General features: G+C 38.5%; 2 protein-coding genes across 5 annotated transcripts in view; both read left to right on the plus strand.

The window, feature by feature from the left end:
- umad1 (UBAP1-MVB12-associated (UMA) domain containing 1) overlaps positions 1-9,451 on the plus strand; it is a 17,659-nt gene extending 8,208 nt beyond the window's left edge. For all 3 annotated transcript variants that reach the window (XM_040122597.1, XM_040122596.1, XM_040122598.1), the window contains exon 4: positions 6,290-9,451. In XM_040122597.1, coding sequence (XP_039978531.1) covers positions 6,290-6,565 — 276 coding nt within the window. In that variant the 3' untranslated portion in view covers positions 6,566-9,451. The remainder of the gene's footprint in view (positions 1-6,289) is intronic.
- Positions 9,452-10,769: 1,318 nt separating this feature from the next.
- The window catches only part of glcci1a (glucocorticoid induced 1a), a 42,775-nt gene continuing 32,724 nt past the window's right edge, over positions 10,770-20,820 (plus strand). For both annotated transcript variants that reach the window (XM_040120929.1, XM_040120930.1), the window contains exon 1: positions 10,770-11,530. In XM_040120929.1, coding sequence (XP_039976863.1) covers positions 11,177-11,530 — 354 coding nt within the window. In that variant the 5' untranslated portion in view covers positions 10,770-11,176. The remainder of the gene's footprint in view (positions 11,531-20,820) is intronic.

The raw sequence follows: 20,820 nt of genomic DNA on the forward strand, positions 1-20,820 counted from the left end.
TTTTTTGCAATTAGTCAAACATTTGGCTTTAATTACATGTTAGAAGGACAAAACAAAGTCTCAAAACAGCCACTCTGAATGAATTTCATATCCAGGCCTTTGGCTTAAGCAATGTTAATTTTGTTAACGAAAACTATGAGTAAATATGTTCATTAATGACCTTTTTTCCATGACTAAGATGAGACAATGAAGAGACAGCACTGACGTCATTAAACACTAACTGTTACTATATCAACATGCATTATCATTGACAAAAAAAGATGAGACTAAAATCAATTTTAATAAATAAAAACTTAACCCAAGTCTCTCTATATTTTTCTTGACAAAAAAGAGTAGATTAAATTACAGAGGTATTCTTTTTCAAACAATGACATAATTTAAATGTCTTCCTTTGAATGGCTGCGCTGCACATTTCTCTTCCTGCACTCTCGAATCATCAGCGCACCAGTGCACCTATTAACACACAGCAGTGCTAGAATGGACCTAGCTATGATCAGATAACATACAGCGAGGGGAAAAGAAGAGTACGGCAATATAATATGTTGACGTGTAGACCCACCTCAAACCTAACGCCACGAGAGAAAAAGTGATTGTGTAATAAGTTGTTGTCAGGAGAGGAGCCCTGTAGCAACAGTATCACTGGGAAGAAAACCACAAACCTGAAGAGACACCTTAAGGTACACTACACAGAAATTGAGGCAACTTAAGGTTAAGATATACATATATATGTATATGTATATGTATGTATATATGTATATATATGTATATATATATATATATATATATGTATGTGTATATATATATATATGTATGTGTGTATATATATATGTATGTGTATATATGTATATATATATATATATATATATATATATATATATATATATACACACACATACATTTATATACATACATATATGTATATATATGTATGTGTATGTATATGTATGTATGTATATATGTGTATGTATGTATATATGTATGTATATATGTGTATGTATGTATATGTGTGAGTATATATAAGTATATGTGTGAGTATATATATGTATGCATGTGTATATTTATGTATGTATGTATTTGTGTTTTTATATATATATATATATGTGTATATATATATATGTATGTGCATATGTGTATATGTATGTATGTGCATTTGTGTGTGTATATATATATATATATATATATAAAATATGTGTGTGTGTGTATATATGTATATATGTATATATGTATGTGTATGCGTGTGTGTATGTGTGTATATATACATGTGTGTGTGTGTGTGTGTGTATATATGTGTGTGTTTGTGTGTATATGTATATGTACATATGTATATATATGTATATGTATATGTGTGTATATATAAGTAAAAAAAATCTCCCTCTCACCCCCCTCCCATGGGGGGTGGTTGTGTGTCTTCCTCAAGCTCGAGTCCTCTACCAGAGGCCTGGGAGCTGTTCCTAGGACTGCGCTCTTCCGGACAGAGACCTCATATGTTGTACCCAGAATCTGCTGTAGCCATTCTCCCAGTTTGTGGGTCACAGCCCCCAGTGCTCCAATTACCACTGGCACCACTGTTGCCTTTACTCCCCACATTTTTTGTAGCTCCTCTTTCAGCCCTTGGTATTTTTCGATCTTCTCGTGTTCCTTCTTCTTGATGTTGCTGTTGCTGTCATTGATCGCTACGTCTATCTGTACTGCCTTCTTCTGTTGTTTGTCGATCAATTCAATGTCTGGTTGGTTAGCCATCACCAGTTTGTCAGTCTGGATCTGGCAGTCCCATAGGATCTTGGCTTGGTCATTCTCAACTACCTTAGGAGGTGTCTTCCATTGTGACCTTGGGACATCCAACCCATACTCAGTGCAGATGTTCCTGTACACTATGCAAGCCCCTTGGTTATGGCGTTCCATGTGCGCTGTTCCTGCCTGCATCTTACACCCTGCTACTATGTGCTGAACTGTCTCAGGAACATCTTTGCACAGCCTGCACCTGGGGTCCTGTCTGGTGTGGTAGATCCCCGCCTCTATTGATCTTGTACTGAGTGCCTGTTCTTGTGCTGCCATGATTAGTGCTTCTGTGCTGTCCTTCAGTCCAGCCTTTTCCAGCCACTGGTAGGATTTCTTGATATCAGCCACTTCTTCTATCTGTCAGTGTTACATGCCGTGTAGGGGCTTGTCCCTCCATGATGGTTCCTCCTCCTCCTCTGCATCATCGGGTTTCTGCTGCCTGAGGTATTCACTTAGCAGTTCATCTTTGGGGGCCATCTTCCTGATTTATTCCTGGATGTTGGTTGTTTCGTCCTGGACACTGGTTCTGTTGTCACCAGTCCTCTGCCTCCCTCGTTCCGCTTAGTGTATAGTCTCAGGGTGCTGGACTTGGGGTTAAACCCTCCATGCATTGTGAGGAGCTTTCTTGTCTTGATATCAGTGGCCTCTATCTCCTTCTTTGGCCATCTTATTATACCGGCGTATCTGATGACTGGCAGGGCGTACGTGTTGATGGCCCGTATTTTGTTCTTCCCATTCAGCCGACTTTTCAGGACCTGCCTTACTCTGTGTAGGTATTTGGCTGTGGCTGACTTCCTTGGGGCGTCCTCAAGGTTCCCATTTGCCTGGGTTCCAAAGGTATTTGTAGCTGTCCTGAACATCTGCAATGCTGCCTTTCCAGTAGTTCAACCCCCTCCGTTCTGATCATCTTCCCTCTCTTTGATACATCCGACCACACTTATGTAGTCCGAATGACATTCCGATGTTATTGCTGTAGATCCTGCTGAGGTGGATCAGTGAGTCGATGTCTCGCTCATTCCTGGCATACAGCTTGATGTCATCCATGTAGAGGAGGTGACTGATGGTTGTTCCGCTTCGGAACTGGTACCCGTACCCACTCTTTGAGATGATCTGGCTGAGGGGGTTCAGGCCTATGCAGAACAGAAGCGGGGATAGTGCATCACCTTGGTATATGCCGCACTTGATGGTAACTTGTGCAATTGGCTTTGAGTTGACCTCCAGAGTTGTTTTCCACAGCCCCATTGAGTTCTTGATGAAGGCTATTAGTGTCCTGTTGATGTTGTACATGTCCAAGCGTTCCAGTATCCATGTGTGTGGCATTGAGTCATAGGCCTTCTTGTAGTCAATCCGGGCACTGCACAGGTTGGTCTGCCTGGTCTTGCTGTCTTGGGTGACTGCTCTATTGACCAGTAAGTGGTACTTAGCACCCTGGTATTACTACCAATTCATTTCTGGGCCCTGCTCATGTATTGGGCCATGTGCCTATTCATCTTAGCCGCTATGATGCCTGACAGGAGCTACCATGTTGTACAGAGGCAGGTTATTGGCCGGTGGTTCGATGGGATCGTGCCCTTCTGGGGGTCCTTCATGATCAGGACTGTCCACCCTTGGGTTAACCACTCTGGGTGCGTCCCATCCATCAGCAGCTGGTTCATTTGTGCTGCCAGGCGTTCATGGAGTGCAGTCAGTTTCTTTAGCCAGTAGGTGTGGATCATGTCTGGGCCCGGTGCTGTCCAGCTCTTCATACCTGACACTCGTTCTTGGATGTTCACCATTGTCTTCCAGAATTGTTGAGTCTCAGCCCTGGGAGGATCTGTTTCGTGTTATCACCTTGCCACTGAGAGTACACTTTGGATGGTTCGGTGGAAAACACCTATTTATTTTCCTGGCTTCTGCTTCTCCTGTGTATCTCTTCAGGCGGGTAGCCAGAGCTGTGAGCCTTTGCTTGGCATATATATGAGAGAGATAACAACTTTCTCCACCTATGTATAGTAGACAAAGTTGTTATCTGTTAATTATTATTTATTATTATTATTATTATTTTCTTAACAGTTGTTCTCTACAAAACATTAACATTTAGGTGGCAGGTCTATGCTGTCATAATCCATGGTAGCAATCCTGTTAACCCCTTCTTTCTAGTATAAATTCAGGTTTAAACAGCAGCCCTTTTACACCAGAAAGTAACACATTGAAATTCATTCATGAGTCCTCATGAATTGTGTAGTGCTGGAAACTTGGTGATGTAGCGACTATAGGTCGTGCTGTAGCTACAGTTGACTAAGGCTTGTTTTGTTCATGACAAACTGGATAAGAAGAGGAAAACTTTCTGTTTTTCCCTCAAAGATCAGTAATGTCAAGACAGTTTGCAATTAAAAACAAATTTCCATGTCAGAGTTCACTAGAGTTGAATTCTTGGTGAAAGCTACACAAACTTAGTTCATACATGAGTAAATCCACTGATCGCAGCAGTTCCATTGAAATAAACTGATTTTAGTTAGTTGTGACCAAGCCCGGAGATATTTTCTTTTCTTCTTTCAACATATAATCTCACTGTGTTGAATAGAATCTAATGAAAAAATAATTAGATAACTTACTACCACATTATAAGGTGTCTTTTATCGCATCTGATCATTGCTTCTCTAGTGAACAAAATAGATATTTCAGCTAATAAAAATTGGTTGATAGTCAACATTCAGTGCAACTTAGTGCTGCACTGTACACAAAATACATCTAAAACATGAATGGGACATGATTCAGTTCATCCAAATTTCACCATTTGGGAAACCCTATGTAGTCATGACTGAACCAACAAAAGTCAGTTACTGTTGTGTATCTCAGGTCTACCAGGTGGGTTTATGAGCTCAGTGACAGTCTGTGTCAAACTTGCTCAGATTCGTTCCAGAACATTAGCACACAACCAAACTTAAATGCATATTGCTACAGTAACTGGTGAAAACCTTGACGTGATTGTCCTGACTGAAATATTACCTTAGTTAAAGTTTTGGGCTAGAGGATGCACTACACATTACTACAGGGGATCACTAACATTTTGGGTGTGTCCTAATCCCACACTACATACTTTTTGAAAATTTTAGAATGTAGTGTGTTCAACCTGCAAAACAGAAAAAAATAAATATACTCAGATTTTAGTATTTACCAATAAACAATTGATTTTCAAATTAAATATCACATTCATAAAAATTCAGACCCTTTAATCAGTATTTATTTGAGGCACCTTTGACAGCAATTAGATCCTCGAGTCTTCTTGGGTATGACGTGACAAGCTCCGCACACTTGGATTTTGGGATTTTCTGCCATTTTTCTCTGCAGATCCTCTCAAGCTCTGTAAGGTTGGATGGGGACTGTCGGTGGACATCCATTTTCAGGTTTCTCCAGATATGTTCGATATGGGGGTGAAGTCAAGGCTCTGGCTTGGCCAGTCAAGGACATTCAAAGAGTTGTCCCTAAGCCATTCTTGTGTTGTCTTGGCTGTGTGCTTAGGGTCATTGTCCTGTTGGAAAGTGAATCGTTGGCCCAGTCTGAGGTCCTGAGCGCACTGGACCAGGTTTTCATAAAGTACTGTACTTTGCCCCATTCAAGTTCCCCTCAACCCTGATCAGTCTCCCTATCCCCACTGCTGAAATACACTGTCACAGCATGCTGCTGCCACCACCATGCTTAAACCGTTGGCACGGTATTGGGCAGGTTAATGAGTATTGCCTGGTTTCCTCCAGATATGACGTTTAGAATTGAGGCCAATTCAGTTCAATCTTGGTTTCATCAGACCAGAGAATCTTGTTTCCCACAGTCTGAGAATCCTTTGGGTGCTTTTTTGTAAACTCAGAACAGGCTTTCATGTGTCTTTCACTGAGCAGAGGCTTCTGTCTGGCCACTCTGCCATAAAGCCCAGATCGGTGGAGTTTTGCAGTGATGGAGGCCAATATGCTCTTGGGAACCTTCAATGCAGCACATATTTTTCTTCCCCAGATCTCTCCCTCAACACAATCCTGTCTCTGAGCTCTGCTGTCAGTTCCTTCAATTTCATGGCTTAGTTTTTGCTCTGATATTCACTGTCGGCTGTGAGACTTTATATAGACAGGTGTGTACCTTTCCAAATCATGTTCAATCATTGAATTTACCACAGTTGGACTCCAATCGAGGAGTAGAAGCATTTCAAAGATGATCAAGAGAAATGGGAGGCACCTGAGCTAAATTTCAATTGTTATAGCAAAGGCTCTGAATTCTTATGTCAATGTGATATTTCAGTTTTTCCTTTCAAATAAATTTGCAAAAATTTCTAAAATTCTGTTTGTGCTTTGTCATTTTTGGGGTATTGAATGTATATTGATGAAGGAAAAAAATGAATTTTAACAATTTTAGCATAAGATGGCAACATAATAAAATGTGAAAAATGTGAAAGGGTCTGAATACAGTGTAAAAGGAATATCTGAACGGACTCTGTTTCAACACTGTACACTGAAACTAAATCTGTGTCTCCTATTCCTCGCAGTCATCCTACACAAATCCTGCTCCACCAATCGACAGAAAGCTCCTTACAGCTTTACCTACCACAGGGCCAGTAGCAGGGCCCTCGGCAGTGGACGCTGCTTCGACTCTCCTGGATGTCCTCGGGGACATCCCCTTCACTTTGGCTCCTCATGTCCTGAACATGCAGACAGGATTCCCCCTCATTCCTGATGTGCTGCTGTCCCGGGATATTAACTACAATCTGGCTAATTTTCAGTATGACTTCACTTTGGAGAACTCTGTGCTTCATAATGCCTAGTTCGACTGAATTTTAATATCAGTGCCGTCATCACAAATTCACACTGTGGTGAACTTTGCAGATTGCTGGTTATGTGAGAAGTTCTACAAGAAATTGAAGCAAATGTGATTGTGTAGGATTATGAACAAATAAAAGCTCACTAAAATTATATAAAACATAAAAAAGTTGTAGAACTGCAAAGCATTGAATTTATATCCTCTCCCTGCTCATTTAATTTCAAAGTAGAGCTATGGAAATTAAATGAAAATAAATTGGAAAGGAAGTATGGAAATCCCTGCTTTGTAGGAACTGAATGGACTTGTGGTTGAGTCGTTCCTTGTTGTGCTGCTTTCACTATGAATGCTGTCAGGAAGTACAGTGTTATAATGATTTTGTCTAACTGCAAAAAGGATAATTATGGGTTATTAAAACTTGGGTTTCTATCAGTGATAAAAAACACTCATCAAGAAATTTTCTGAGATCTGGGAACACTGCTGCATAAAAGTCAGCGGGGTAAAGCCAAAAAAAAAAGATACCTGAAAAGAAGGTATTAATCTACCATTGCCCAAAACTATAATTGGTATGATAGGTCAAAGTTGAACCAAGAATTTGGTCAATACACTGTGATGGTTTACAATGGTGATGTTTTACAGTGGTCAGTCTGGGCAATAATGTTAGCATTCCCCTTTGTTTTCTCTTCCAAATAAGTCTGACTAACCTGGTAACCTTGTAACAGCCTATCTAATTATCTGATTTTCTTTTACAAGAATTCTGATACCTGCCCTTAAACTGACAGGTCCAGACAAAGTATGGGGTTTCGGTTTTTGGTGTGTAAAGCTATGGTCTTAGGTTAGGTTTGTGTTTGGTTCTTTTCAAGCAACAAATTCAAATTTCTCTCTCTAATGGTGCCAATTGTCTGGGTCTTTGTGTGTCTTTTGTTGCAAGTAGATACTCTATGCCCAGAAGTAGTAGAGAAAGGACAGTTGTAGCCAATGCATTGCATTAGCTTGGCAAGCTCCCAGTAGTAAAGTCTAAATACTGTATAACTTCAGGTCTTGGGTTGAGTTAAGGTGTCAAATTTGGCAGTACCAGTCAGGTTCAGTTGAGATGGGTTGTAAAGACAAATTTATGGGCTAGGTTTGGATCTCAATGTTAGGTCTGTACAGAACTCTTTTGACTACTGTGTTTATTGCCGCCAGACTTTTTAGCAATGCGTCAAATTTGCCACATATCCACAATTAGCTTGGAGAGTACAGTCCTTTTATTACAGATATGCACAGTGAGCCAAACTGCAGAAATGAGACCCAAGTTGTACTAAATTGGAATTATCATTCAAGTGAAGGTTGATATTTTATTTAATATGGTTTCATAGTCCTTGTGCTGTGAGCTATCTATTGTTTGCAAAAGGGAGTCATTTAAAATGCTACTTGAAAAACCCCACTTCATTTGAGCTCATTTGAGGATGTGGCACCTAGATGATGAAGCAATATCTTTATTCAAAGCTTAGCGTTTCGACAAGGAATCACACAGAAAAAATGTGAGGTCTTTTGAATCATCTATTTATGTTGGAGCTGCAACATGTGTAGATTTGTTTGAATGATAAAGTGAAAATGTGCGGTAAGAATATTTTTAATAACTACAGCTCTTGTGTCATAAGCAGTATGATGCCATTTATTATATTTGACATTATATGCAGCAACAAAACCTCTTCCAACAAATAATGTTTCGAGTATTTTACAACTATTATTCCCTACAAGTGACCACCATGTTTGCATTTGCTCCCTGAACATGGCTTTCCTTTTGATCCAGCACATTTTTCTACCACCATTAATTAATTGTTTTATTTATTCTCTCTGTATTTTCCATTAGTCTTCACTTTCTTCTGTCTATGGAACAAACTTTTCATTAGAATGCAGTTAAATATACAGCACATGCCTTTAGTTCTGATTTTGCTCGGTATACAGTTTCAGCACTTTTTGGTTCTACAGAAATGTTTCAAGATAGGATATACTGTACTCAGTGTATATCTAAGAGGTTAAGCTGTATCACCACTTTTTACATTTTTAAACATTGAATGTTGTTAATAGCACGAGACCTACTGTATCTCTTTTAATACTGAATAGTGATGTGGTACTCCACATAATGTTGTTATTGTTTGTGTTTTAAGTATCAAACTGTTTGGGCCTGAGAGCTGAGCGCATGAGAGCTGTTATAGCACAGGTAATTCCAGCTACTTAGTTTTTTCCCAAGGCATTGATAGCACCCGGCCTGGATATTTTTTTTTGCGTTTGGTATTATTTCTTGGGTAGTATTTCAATACCAGCTTTTGTTTGAAGATTTATGTTATTGGCATAAATCTTTGTTATCTGTTGTGCTTTGTTGTTGATAAACACTGTAAAAAATATAGGGGATTTCACTTCACCATTCATTCATCTGTATTTTTTTTTCCCGAGCACTGTTTTCTTAGATTGATGGGTACATTCTGGTTTGCATCATGTTCTTACATGTTTACATGAAGTTGGCTGGATTGATGTCCTACTTTTTTTTGTTTATTTTGATAAATATGAGCTTTTAAATGAAGCACAGAATTTCTGCTGAGAGGATGTAATACATTTGTATAGAGTCATGAATTTACCCAGGAATACTTTATTTGTACCTCTGATTGTTTGTACATGATCAAATTTGGTCTCTTCAAACCTGTTGTGCCTTTAATCCATGTACAGGTACCTTTCATATTGCACCTTAGAAGGAGACACTTATCCATCTTTTCCCTCTCACTAAAATCTTTTCTTATGACCCATCCTATTCCCTGAGTTTAAGTATCTGTTGATGCTTGTGTTCTCTTGTATGTGACTGTGGACGACAAATTACTTTAAGAATAAATTTGAAGAAAGTTGTTTAACTTTATACTGTCTCTCTGTGTGAAAGAAAAGTTTTATCACCAGCTATGATTACATTAAATCATTTTGTATTAGGATGATTTATTAGCAGAAATAATATAGCTAAATTGTTAAGAAATAGAAATATACTAGGTAATATTCTACATTCAATAATACTTTCTTCAGGGCTCGAACACAGTTGTAGGACTTGGACTTGACTGGGGACCCGTTAGCCTTGTTTTGTGACTTGAGATTTGTTCTTGACTTGGGACTTATTTCTCTTTACTTGAGACTTGAAATGGGACTTGTTCCTGATGTGCGACTAGACTTGGTACTTACCTGTCTTGATCTGGGACACATTAGCCTGTATTTATAATTTGATGCCATTAATGCATGATTTGCTCTTGATGTAGGACTGGATGGTCTTAACTTGGTACTTTTTTTTCTTGACTTGGCACTTCCTGTTAATCACTCGAGACTTATACATTTTGATTTTTTTTTAATTTGACCTAGAGCTTGTTACCCTTGACTTGGGACATGTTAGCCTTAATTTTGATTTGATGGTCTTAATGTGAAACTCATTCTTGATTTGCAACTTAGCTGTCTTGACCTGAAACTGTTTGGGACTTTGGACTTTTTCGTCTTTTTTTGGGACTTGACTTGGGACTTTATAGCAAAGCTTTGAGACTCGTGACTTGCAAAACAATGACTTTATCGCATCTCTGAAATGTGACTTTTCTTAATACACGTCAACAAGCATGCATTGTTTGTTGTTTTGGTTTCTTTTTTTCTTTTTTTTCTTTTTTTTTGTGTGAATCAGGAACAGAAAACAATTTCCAGTAAGATCATAGGACCGTGTCAGGATGTACAGCCACCAGTTAATAACAAACACTATCTCACACAGTTTGACTTTGGTTCTTCGTAATAATGGTAAGTGAAAAATTAAAACCTAGATTGCACTTTGTTTGTAACTACCAATTTTCCGAGTATTAATCTCTGAAAATATATGTATTATTTAAAATGAAGGTAATAGAAGATTTTTCTTATGCTCATTTATAACATTTAAAAAAATGGGGTCACTCACTTCATTGTATACAAACATATCAAGTTGATGTACATAATAGAAATACATCGTATGGCTGTGCAGCGGTCACCAACCAATAGCACGCCCTGAAATCAGTTCTGGTTAACTTGCATCTCATTTATATTGGTTAAAGCCTCCATACATCCATTAAACAACCCATTGAATTACCCAGGAAGTAGTGCAGGACCAATCAGAAAGTATCCGTAGTGCTGTGGTCCCACCCAAAGTCCAACCTCTTCTGTCAGTAGTTTCAACCGTCAACTGTTGTCCTGGAAATTATGGTAGAGTGGTCAGGAGCTGCAATAAAGACAGCAGCCAATTTGACTAAATAACGCGATACTAACGCTGTTTACGCAGAAACTTAAGTAACAATACAGGTGTGCTGTTTTTGTTTGTACTCAGACACGGAAAAAGAAGCGTTACTTTTGTAGTTTTTTTGTCGCTAGCATCGCAGAAATGTAAGGTGAACACTGTTTTGGAGTTGGCGTCGTGGATGAACTTCAGAAACTTTGGTAACCTAGCCTGCTAAGTTTGTTAATATGAATAGCGTATAGGTCGTGTGCTGAAAAACAAAACCTTAAAATTAGATTGTGATCCATTCAATGGGAAATCGTATCTTACCTCTCATATTTTCACATAAATAACTACATCAAGTCAAAGTGGTGGATCATGTCAGCATCAACAAGAGCAGCCAGCTCATCCCAACAGCGGGTTAAACACTGCCGCTCCCCTACAGCCTCCTGCCCTTCTTGTAGCAACACCACCACCACGGTCCAGTTGCAACCTATCCGCGCCACGGTGCCATACCAGCTTTTGCGTGGAAATCAGCACAGCCCAACCAGCTCCGCTTCCTCCTCCTCCTCAGTAGCCGGAGCAACACAGGACCGACGACGTCCCGTTGTCCCAGTCCCGCCAACCCGAGTGGAAGCGGCTCGGACGGCAGGCTGGTACACAGGCAGAGACTTTCAGCACCGGACAGCAGAAGCTCACCAGTACGCTCGCCCTATCCGCCTGTTTCCAAAGGTAATAACGTCTTTTGAAGTGAATGAAGTCTTTCTCTAATGTACCCATCACCGTCCAGATAGCTCGGTGCTATGCTAAGTACCGTTTCTGTCTCGTATGCTGCTACCGTCACGACAAACCAGCTTAAGAAAACCTGGTAAATGAATGGTGTCGGCGAAGAATGAGCAAGATACTTGCATTTAGACATGGGAACTAAGAATTTTTAACAGTTACACTGTACTCTTCTATTCGGCTTAATCATATTCCAATATCCAACATGGAACTTAAATAAAATCTCAATTTTAATATTTTTTCCCACCATTGGCCATTAGGCGTCACGTTGTGTTTTTGTCCGAGAAGCTAGTTGAAATAATAATCGAAGCAGCACAAAACGTTACATTTTTACTCAAATGAGCACAGTTTTGAAAATTAGACATATACCGAATTGTAAAGCGGACTGTTACTATTCTGACATCAGGGTGTGATCATTTTTAAAGCGTATATAACTTCCCCAGTAAACCAGAGCACCTAAAATTGTATTGTTTTCCTTAGCTAATTCAATTTAGCGAACCCTTCTCTCTATAGCTTCGCTTGAACTGCCTATATCGGCACATATGCATATGCTAGCTCAGGTAGCTAGCTTTTCATTGGATCATAATACATTGGGGATTCGATTTTGACACTAAAATCTTTGAGAAGGTACATATAATCGCTTTATTTTCACAACAGATTCCGCAACCAATGTTCCAATTTCTATCATAACATCAGTAATATTAAGAGCTCACCACATTTTAGGTTGTTATAGTGTATTATTCGCGTATTACGATGGCTTTTTAAAGGGAATAATTTGATTTTAGCTGATGCAATTGTTATTATATTACACTGGCATTACCCTTGCTGAGGTAAATACGTTAGGATATGGATGCCTGTGTAGTGATGATGCAGCTACTCTGTCGAAGATTAACAGGGCTCAAAGATCTACACGATACGGATGACTAGCCGGATTTTCAGAAAATGCTGTGAACACTGAAAGATTACTATTAATCCGTTACATTGAGATTGTTTACCATTATTGAAACAGAAAAAAAAAAACGTCGTCAGCTGGTAGGTCTATGGCTCCTATGGTTACACTGGGGCCTAGCAGTCTGTGAGATATAAACAGAGCCCTCTGGACAAGCAGGCCAGCCTCTGCAACTACATGCACACATGAAAATATACTATTTGGCAAACATGAACAAACGAGAATATATATTGTCTACAAAGAAGAATAAAATGTCCTTGTAAATACACTAACTTATCTATGGTGTTTTTTCTGTAAAGACAACATACAGCTTGTGCCATGGCTGCTACATGGTCACTATATTTTTGTAAAGAGCCTTGATGTTATCATTTCTGGATTAAGGTATTACAGGCTATTATACTCTCACCTAGCACTTTATTAGGAACACCTGTACACCTGCTTGTTCATGTAATCATCCAATCAGCCAATCAAGTGGCAGCAGTGAAGTTCTTAAAATCAGGCAGATACAAGTCTGGAGCTTCAGTTAATTTTCACATTAAACATCTGAATGGGGAAAAAATATGATCTCAGTGACTTTGATTGTGGCATGATTGCTGGTGCCAGACGGGCTGGTTTGAGTATTTCTGAAACTGCGGATCTCCTGGGATTTTCACACACAACAGTCTCTTGAGTTTACTCAGAATGGTGTGAAAAACAAATAAACATCCAGTTAGCAGCATATCTGTGGATGAAAACACCTTTTTGATGAGAGAGGTCAGAGGAGAATGGTCATACTGGTTGGAGCTGAGAGAAAGGCTACAGTTACTCAGATAACCACTTTTTATAACTGTGGTGAGCAAGTAAGCATCTCAGAATGCACAGCATGTCGAAGCTTGTGACGGATGGACTACAACAGCAGAAGACCACGTCGGGTTCCTCTCCTGTCAGCCAATAACAGAAATCGGAGGTTGCAGTGGGCACAGGCTCAACAATTGGACAGTTGAAGACTGTTAAAACGTAGCCTGGTCTAATGAATCTGGATTTCTGCTGAGACACGCAGATGGTAGGGTCAGAATTTGGAGTGAACAGCATGAATCCATGGACCCAACCTGTCTTATGTCAAAGTTCCAGGCTGCTGCTGGTGATGTAATGGTGTGGGGAATGTTTTCTTGGCAATCTTTGGGACAATTAATAACAATCAATCATAGTTTGAATGCCACAGTCTATCTCAATATTTATGCTGACCATGTGCATCCCTTTATGGTCACAGTTTAACATCTTCTAATGGCTACTTCCAGAATGATAATGCACCATATCACAAAGCAAAAGTCGTCTCAAACTGGTTTCATGAACATGACAATGAGTTCAGTGTACTTCAGTGGCCTCCTCAGTCACCAGATCGGAATCCAATAGAACACATTTGGGATGTAGTTAAACAGGAGATTTGCAGCATGAATGTGCAGCTGACAAATCAGCAGAAATGATGTGATGCAGTCGTGTCATCATGGACCAGAATCTCAAAGGAATGTTTTCAACATCTTGTGGAATCTATGCCACGAAGAACTGAGGCTGTTTTGAGAGCAAAGGGAGGCCCTGCCCATTATTAGTATGGTGTTCCTAAGAAAGTACTCGGTGAGTGTATGCACTTGATTTTGCATATTTCCTCTCTTAGATATCATTGCTGGTAGCAGTGGTGTATGCAGGGCATTTTGATTGGAATGGCCAAGGTGGGGCATGCATCAAGCCAGGGTGGCACTGAGCTTTGAATTTTGGATCCCTGGTAACAACAAATAAACAGACACAGATATGACTATCTTTTATTTGATGACCTTTGCTGAACAATGACAGTGGCTATGTGAATCAGATGGGAGGCAGCTATTTTGCCATCACTGTCTAACATATTAGACAGATTAACTAACATTACTTCTTCATTTCATCTTCATGGTCATGCTGCCAATAGACATTTTACTCTGTAGATATTTTTGTGGCAATAACTAACTTAAGGTATTTTAAACACCTTTTAGCGAAAACTGCATGAATCAATATTTCAAATGTTTACAATTAATCAAATTACTGTGTGTAATGTGAGAGGTGTCCTTTTGTAGTGATGAACTCACAGAGAATTATCCCCAATGCTGCATTTCTCCTCAGCTCTATGGAGTTTTAACTTACTGAGTTTTAACACCTTTAACTCATTGTTTTAGTCATACTGCCCACAGATGACCTTATCGTCAACATTATTTCCAGAATATTTCCTAATGCTTTTCTCAGGAGTTGGTTGAGAGCAAACCAGAGGTACGAAGAGTGTCTCTCCAATTGAATACTAATGTTGCTTTGTGTCAGCTGGATGATAAATAGGCAAATGATTGGCAACACATTAGCTATAACAATGTTGTGTTTCCGGCTTGTTGGGGTTCCCCCAATTGGCCAAAAAAAATCTATGAATGTGGCCTTAAACATTTATTCTTAGAAACAAAAACTGCTTCTTGCCAAATTAACATAATTTTTTGAGGCTAAGACAGGAACTGAAAATAGGCCACAAAATGTATATATACTATAAAGTGTAATGACTTCCAATGACTATGTAGACTAATACACTGAGGGAGACTGACATAAAGCTACTGAAGACTGAATGCAAGTTTAAATTCCAGACAAAGACCATAGCAGTGTGATTGTAATTTCACTAATTAGCACACCTTCAGCTGGAGAGGAACTAGTGGAGGAAAGTACTTGCTGTTTTTACTTTGAATAATGACATGGATTCACTCTGTCCTCTTGGCCCAGGTATATGGTTAGGGGTGTAAACAAATACAAATACATTTTTCAGATATGAACAAGTAGTCCACTCAACAGATGAAAATGGCATCCAAATTTGTGCAGTAATATTTATTTTTATTTTCTCTAAGGAACCTGGTCGTCCATTTTATTGAAATTTGAAACCAATGAGTATGAACATTCAAAAATCAGATTTGAAATCATATTAAAAAAACACATTCTTTACAACGAATCTTCCCTCATAATCATCATATTTAGATGCTTTCTTCAGTATCAAAGTAATCACGTCTGTACATCCATGGTTACAGTGCAAACCAGAACTGCTTATAGTTACTTCAGTGTGACTTTTCATGGTGCAGATTTGCCAAAATGTAAACAAATGTAAGTTTAAAAAATACAGAGTTGTAAATATGTTAAGTTCAATATACAGACATTTGGCCAGGTTAATACTGAAGAGCTTTTTAACAAGATCGTCAGCTTTTTTCAGATTTGTTGGGCAGTGCAGGATAAAGCTCGCTGGTGTTGCACAGGTGTTTTTTTTACCTCATGACCTGACAATGGTATTAAAGGCCTGCGTTGTGAAAATCCTGCGTGACTTGATAGTAGAAGGGAAAATGAGCTCAAGTTGGGAATCATCTTGGAAGTTCATGTAAAATGATCAAGAGAGTTTTTAAGATTTATCCTAATAGCTTTCTTATTTTTTTGTCAAAAATAACAAAACCAACTGTAATCTTGACGTTTTCCCTTTGCATTTATTTTTAATTATGTATTTTGTCCGAAAGAGCTATTAGGGCACTTTTTATGCCTCTGCACCAGCAACAGCCATAGCTTATGTTTTCAGGTTTTTTCTGTCCGTCTGTCCCATTCTCGTGAACGCAGTATCTCACAAACACCTCGAGGGAATTTCTCCAAATTTGGCACAAATGTTCACAATTTTATTTGTTTTTAGCCCAAGTACAATGAAACCAATACATTTGAAAAACAGAAATTTTTGACTTATTAAACTATAATGAAAGGTCAATATTTAAGAACCAACAGAACCAAAAAAGTCAGTACACAGTCAGTATACCCTTCGTTTTCAGATTTCATTCTTTTATTTTAACAATATTTTTTATGTCTGCCTTTAATTGTTATGACAGATTCGATTGTCCTAGGCATGGATGATACCACTCTTGCACAAATCTGTGGAGAAATGTTCTGCCATTCTTCATAAGTGATTCTTCTTAGCTGCTCTTTACTGGAGGAGTTTTGTTGCTCTCCCCTCTGTTTTAAAATACTCTAAAGATGTTCTATGGATTCAAGTCAAGGGACATAAGTCAGTCAGGTCATAGTTTTTCCTTTTCTCCTCTCGAAAAATCTGGGAGGCTTCTTTTCCCTCAGTATTTGGGTATACAAACTTGCATTTATAGTGCCAGTTATAAATGTCATCTCCCCTAAACCTTTTGAATCGATGCCGCCCCATATCAGCACACTCCAACCTCCATGTATCTCGGATGGCACTAGGGCTTGGCAGTATATCGACTTTTTAAGGTATCGATATATTTTGTAACGAGATATAGGATGAGACAATACCATTTACATCAATATAGTATGATGTTGCATTACATAAGCCGTTTCTTCCGTAAAACCATGCCAGTGTTTGCATCTCTCCTCTCTCACACTCTCTACGGAACCCCGCCCCCACTCTCCCTCTGCATCTACGCGCGAAGCCAGCCCAACTTGCTCACAAGTTCTCCACACAAGTCCACACTGCCAAAAAAGACCTGGTTTATATAAATAAAAACAGTTATTTGGAGTTGGTTTGGATTTAAAAGATTTTTATTGTTTTTGCACAGTTGCCTTTTTTGTTAAGCAGGGAAGAAAACCTTTAATTTTACTCTATTTTAATCAGTCTGTTATTGTTGAAAACAATTGAATGGGCATCTTAGAGATAGGCCTATTTTTATGTAATACAGGCTATTTTTTATAATTTTTCATTTACTTGTTATGCAGCTGTATATTTTCAAAAAGGGATTACATTTTATTTTGATCACAGACTGTTTTAATAAAAAGCCTTATGAAATCCCATATTCGGCTTTGACTTACAACTGAACACTTATCCCACTTCATAGAAAATCCCAAGATATATATTGTGTATGCCGTTCACCCTAAACATACTGAGATATAATTTTTGGTCCATATCACCCAGCTCTAGTTGGCAATATGCAGTCACTGTGGTAGTCTAGGTAAGGCCTGCGCAAGGGCTGTCAGCAAATATTCTACATACGATTATATAATCAAGCTGAAACGAGCGAATTATTCAACAATAGCCATGTGGTAATGACGACAGAGAGTTCACAACCAATCCAGCCGCAGAGAGAATGATGTGCACTCTAAAAAGCCCTGTTTGGAAATATTACAGGTTTTGGTCAATGGACATCAAAATTGAGGAACCTCGATAAAAAGTTGTATCCAACCTTGTAAGCTACAGTAGCCTACCATTTCAGCACTAGTACCTAAGGGCAAATATCAAAAATATGCTCCCAAGTAGATATGTCTCTTGTTGGTTTGCCCTCTTATGGCCATGATGAGCAAAAATAGATATTCATATGGTTCAAACCTATGTATTTTTTTATAAGGAGTCATTGAATGTCATTTTTGGCTAATTTTGACAGCATGCTGGACCCCATCAGATCCAAACAAATTTGTTTCTGTTTCATCTGACCAAAGAATTGCTGCTAGCATTCACCAGGCTTCTTTTCACCTTCTTTGGCAAAGTTTAATTTTGCAGTTTTGTGTTGTCTTGGTTGTCTTTTTGGACACTGCCCGTAGAAGTTAACCTTATACAATGTCCTTCTCATTGTCTGATCGGTCATTGAGACACCAGTTTCCACAGATAATCCTTGTGATAAGTCAGACACACTTATCCATCTGTTTTTCAATGCAATTTTGTGTAAATAGTAAATCATTTTTCGAGGACGGCCACTGCACCTTCTGTTACTGGTAGTATGGCTCTTCCCATACCTCCTAAGCACTGCTGCAACTGTTTATTATCTTATGTTCTGTAGCCCACTGCTGCTCTTGTACCTCCCATCTTTATGAAGTCTCACAATCTGATTTGTTACTTGTTGAGGCGGTTCCTTATCATGTGCAGTAATGTTGCATTAGACACAACCTAGGCCAAAACTGAGGAAGCTGTGATGTCCACAGGTTCTTTTAGAACCTTGTTCATGCAATTAGCCTTAACTGGAAATCATAGGTGTACTCACTTTTGTTATCATAAATGGACATTATTTTGAATAATTTAACATTTTAGTGATTTTGCACAGGGGTGTAATCAGTTTTGTTGTATACTGTGTATGCACTACCTCCAGCTCTTAAAAAAAATCATGGAATACTTGAGCCCCAATGAGCTCTTCTGAGTTGTATTATCCCACTGGTTAAAACTCTCCATTCTATTTCTATTATTCATTTCCACGTGGACCATTATCTGATATACAGTTTTTATTTAGACTTAGTTTATTTTTCCTTTTTTGGAAGTGGGGATCAAAGACAGATTTTTTGTTTTTATGTTTACCAATTTGGGTACATGGGTAAAATAAAATGGTACTATGTGAGTAGCTGAACTCATACATACGATATATCACAACTATAAGTGGAAGTAGAAAGCTATTTCAAACAGGAAATTAGGCAGTTTACAGTCGATTTCCAAAAACTTTTAGGCTTAGTACAAGTCCACTTCCAGTATAAATAACAGTATAGATGTAAAATCAGATATTTTTATGACATAAACTGATACAAATACAGTAGTTGCTTTGGGTTGCACCTCTATGAAATAGACACACTGTGCTGTAGTAAATTATTTCACTTCTGTTTAACCCAATGTAGCCATCTAACAAGTTGCAATATATCCAACTTTTAAATGTTACCCAACTTAGGTAGCTTGGCTCCTGTAAAGCCCTGCTCTCACCAGAAAGTGGCAAAGCACAGTTAATCTGCATGTCCTCCCAAAGTAGCTGGTGCTAAAAGCTTGTTGATATAGTGACTGCTTGCACAGCTAGTTCTCAAACTACCATAGCTGTTTCGCTAATGGATAATTCACCAGCCAGTTGGGAAGATGCTCTAGTCAAGCAATAGTCAATTGCAATAGCTCTCCCAGCTAGCAAGCTTGCAGAATGTCAGTTAGAATTTCGCTATTGGTTAATGGTTCAAACTCAATCCTCAAATTTGACCAAAGCTGAACTGGATATGAAAGAGTTGTGCTGATATAATTTGCGGGTATGAGCCAATATGTGACTCCATTCACAGTAACTGATTTACTTGTGAGATTTAGCTCTTTTAAATGTTGGTATGACCAGCCTAAACTTGGCTAATACAAATTTTTCCACTGTCATGACATTGTAATAGAGACCCTATAAAATCCACAGTAACATTACCTGTAATAACCAGTTGGGGTTTTTTTTTTGTGCGTACTGTAAATGTACTATATATATGTTTAAAATAACATAACCCAGTGTACTTTAAACCTTTCACTGCCATTCATTTGTAGGGGTGAGGAAACAAGAGAAAGAAAATCTAATATTGTATGACATATAGTGACAAATGCTATACATAAAAACTAACTGCAAAACTGTGAACTGTGGATTTACTTTAAATAGAACTTTCTGAATAATGTATCGGCCCCTGTTGGAAGGTTTCTTGGTTTGAGATGGTCATATAGCTCAAAGTCAAGCTGGATGACCTTGTTATCCCACAAAAGTTTTCAACATCAAGGATCTGAGCAACTGTAACTAATACAACAACACTTACACACCATGGCTATATTAATCACACAAGGCCTATGGCTGTACTGATTCACTGAAATACTGTGGCTTTGTTCATGAAAACTGGACAACACTGACAATATCCGCTTGAAATGACTATGTTACAACGTCTGTCTTGGACTGTATCTCTGAAAATAAATATTAAATTTGAAGTCCAAACCTACCATTATTATAACCCCCAAGGCCTACTGCTAGTTCACTGAAAGTTTCTAGCAGTAAAATCTGACTTTTTAAACACATATTGGCTGCTGTGGAAATCTATAGCATCAGAAAATTTGATGTTCACAATCACAAAAGTTTTTGTTTTTGCTAATTTAAGAGTAATATTTCAGTAAGAGACTTTTGGCTAAATCTCTCATTTTCTGTGATACATCAACAAACAAGATCCAAGGACTCTATTTTCCTTGTTGCACAAAGCCAGCAGTAGCACGGTTGCAGCTATTATGCAATTTTCCTCAGCAAATTTTTTTTTTTTTTCCTTTGCATCTATTTAGTAATTTCTTGACTCTCAACAAACCCAACTGGGTCAGAGGAAAGGCGCAGCTGAGGATGTGTTTATGGCAGTGCAGTTTTTCTGGTCATTTTGACATAAAATGAGCCTCATATCGCAAACACAATGTAATTTCTTTGACTGTTGATGGTAGAAATCGATGGCATGCTCACATACCTCCAAAATTACAAAACACTTTTCATGTGTGTTGAATTTTGCTTTCTTCAGTTGCCATCAGATTTTA

Source organism: Xiphias gladius, chromosome 24 (genome assembly GCF_016859285.1).
Source record: "Xiphias gladius isolate SHS-SW01 ecotype Sanya breed wild chromosome 24, ASM1685928v1, whole genome shotgun sequence".
Classification (NCBI taxonomy): Eukaryota; Metazoa; Chordata; class Actinopteri; order Istiophoriformes; family Xiphiidae; genus Xiphias; species Xiphias gladius.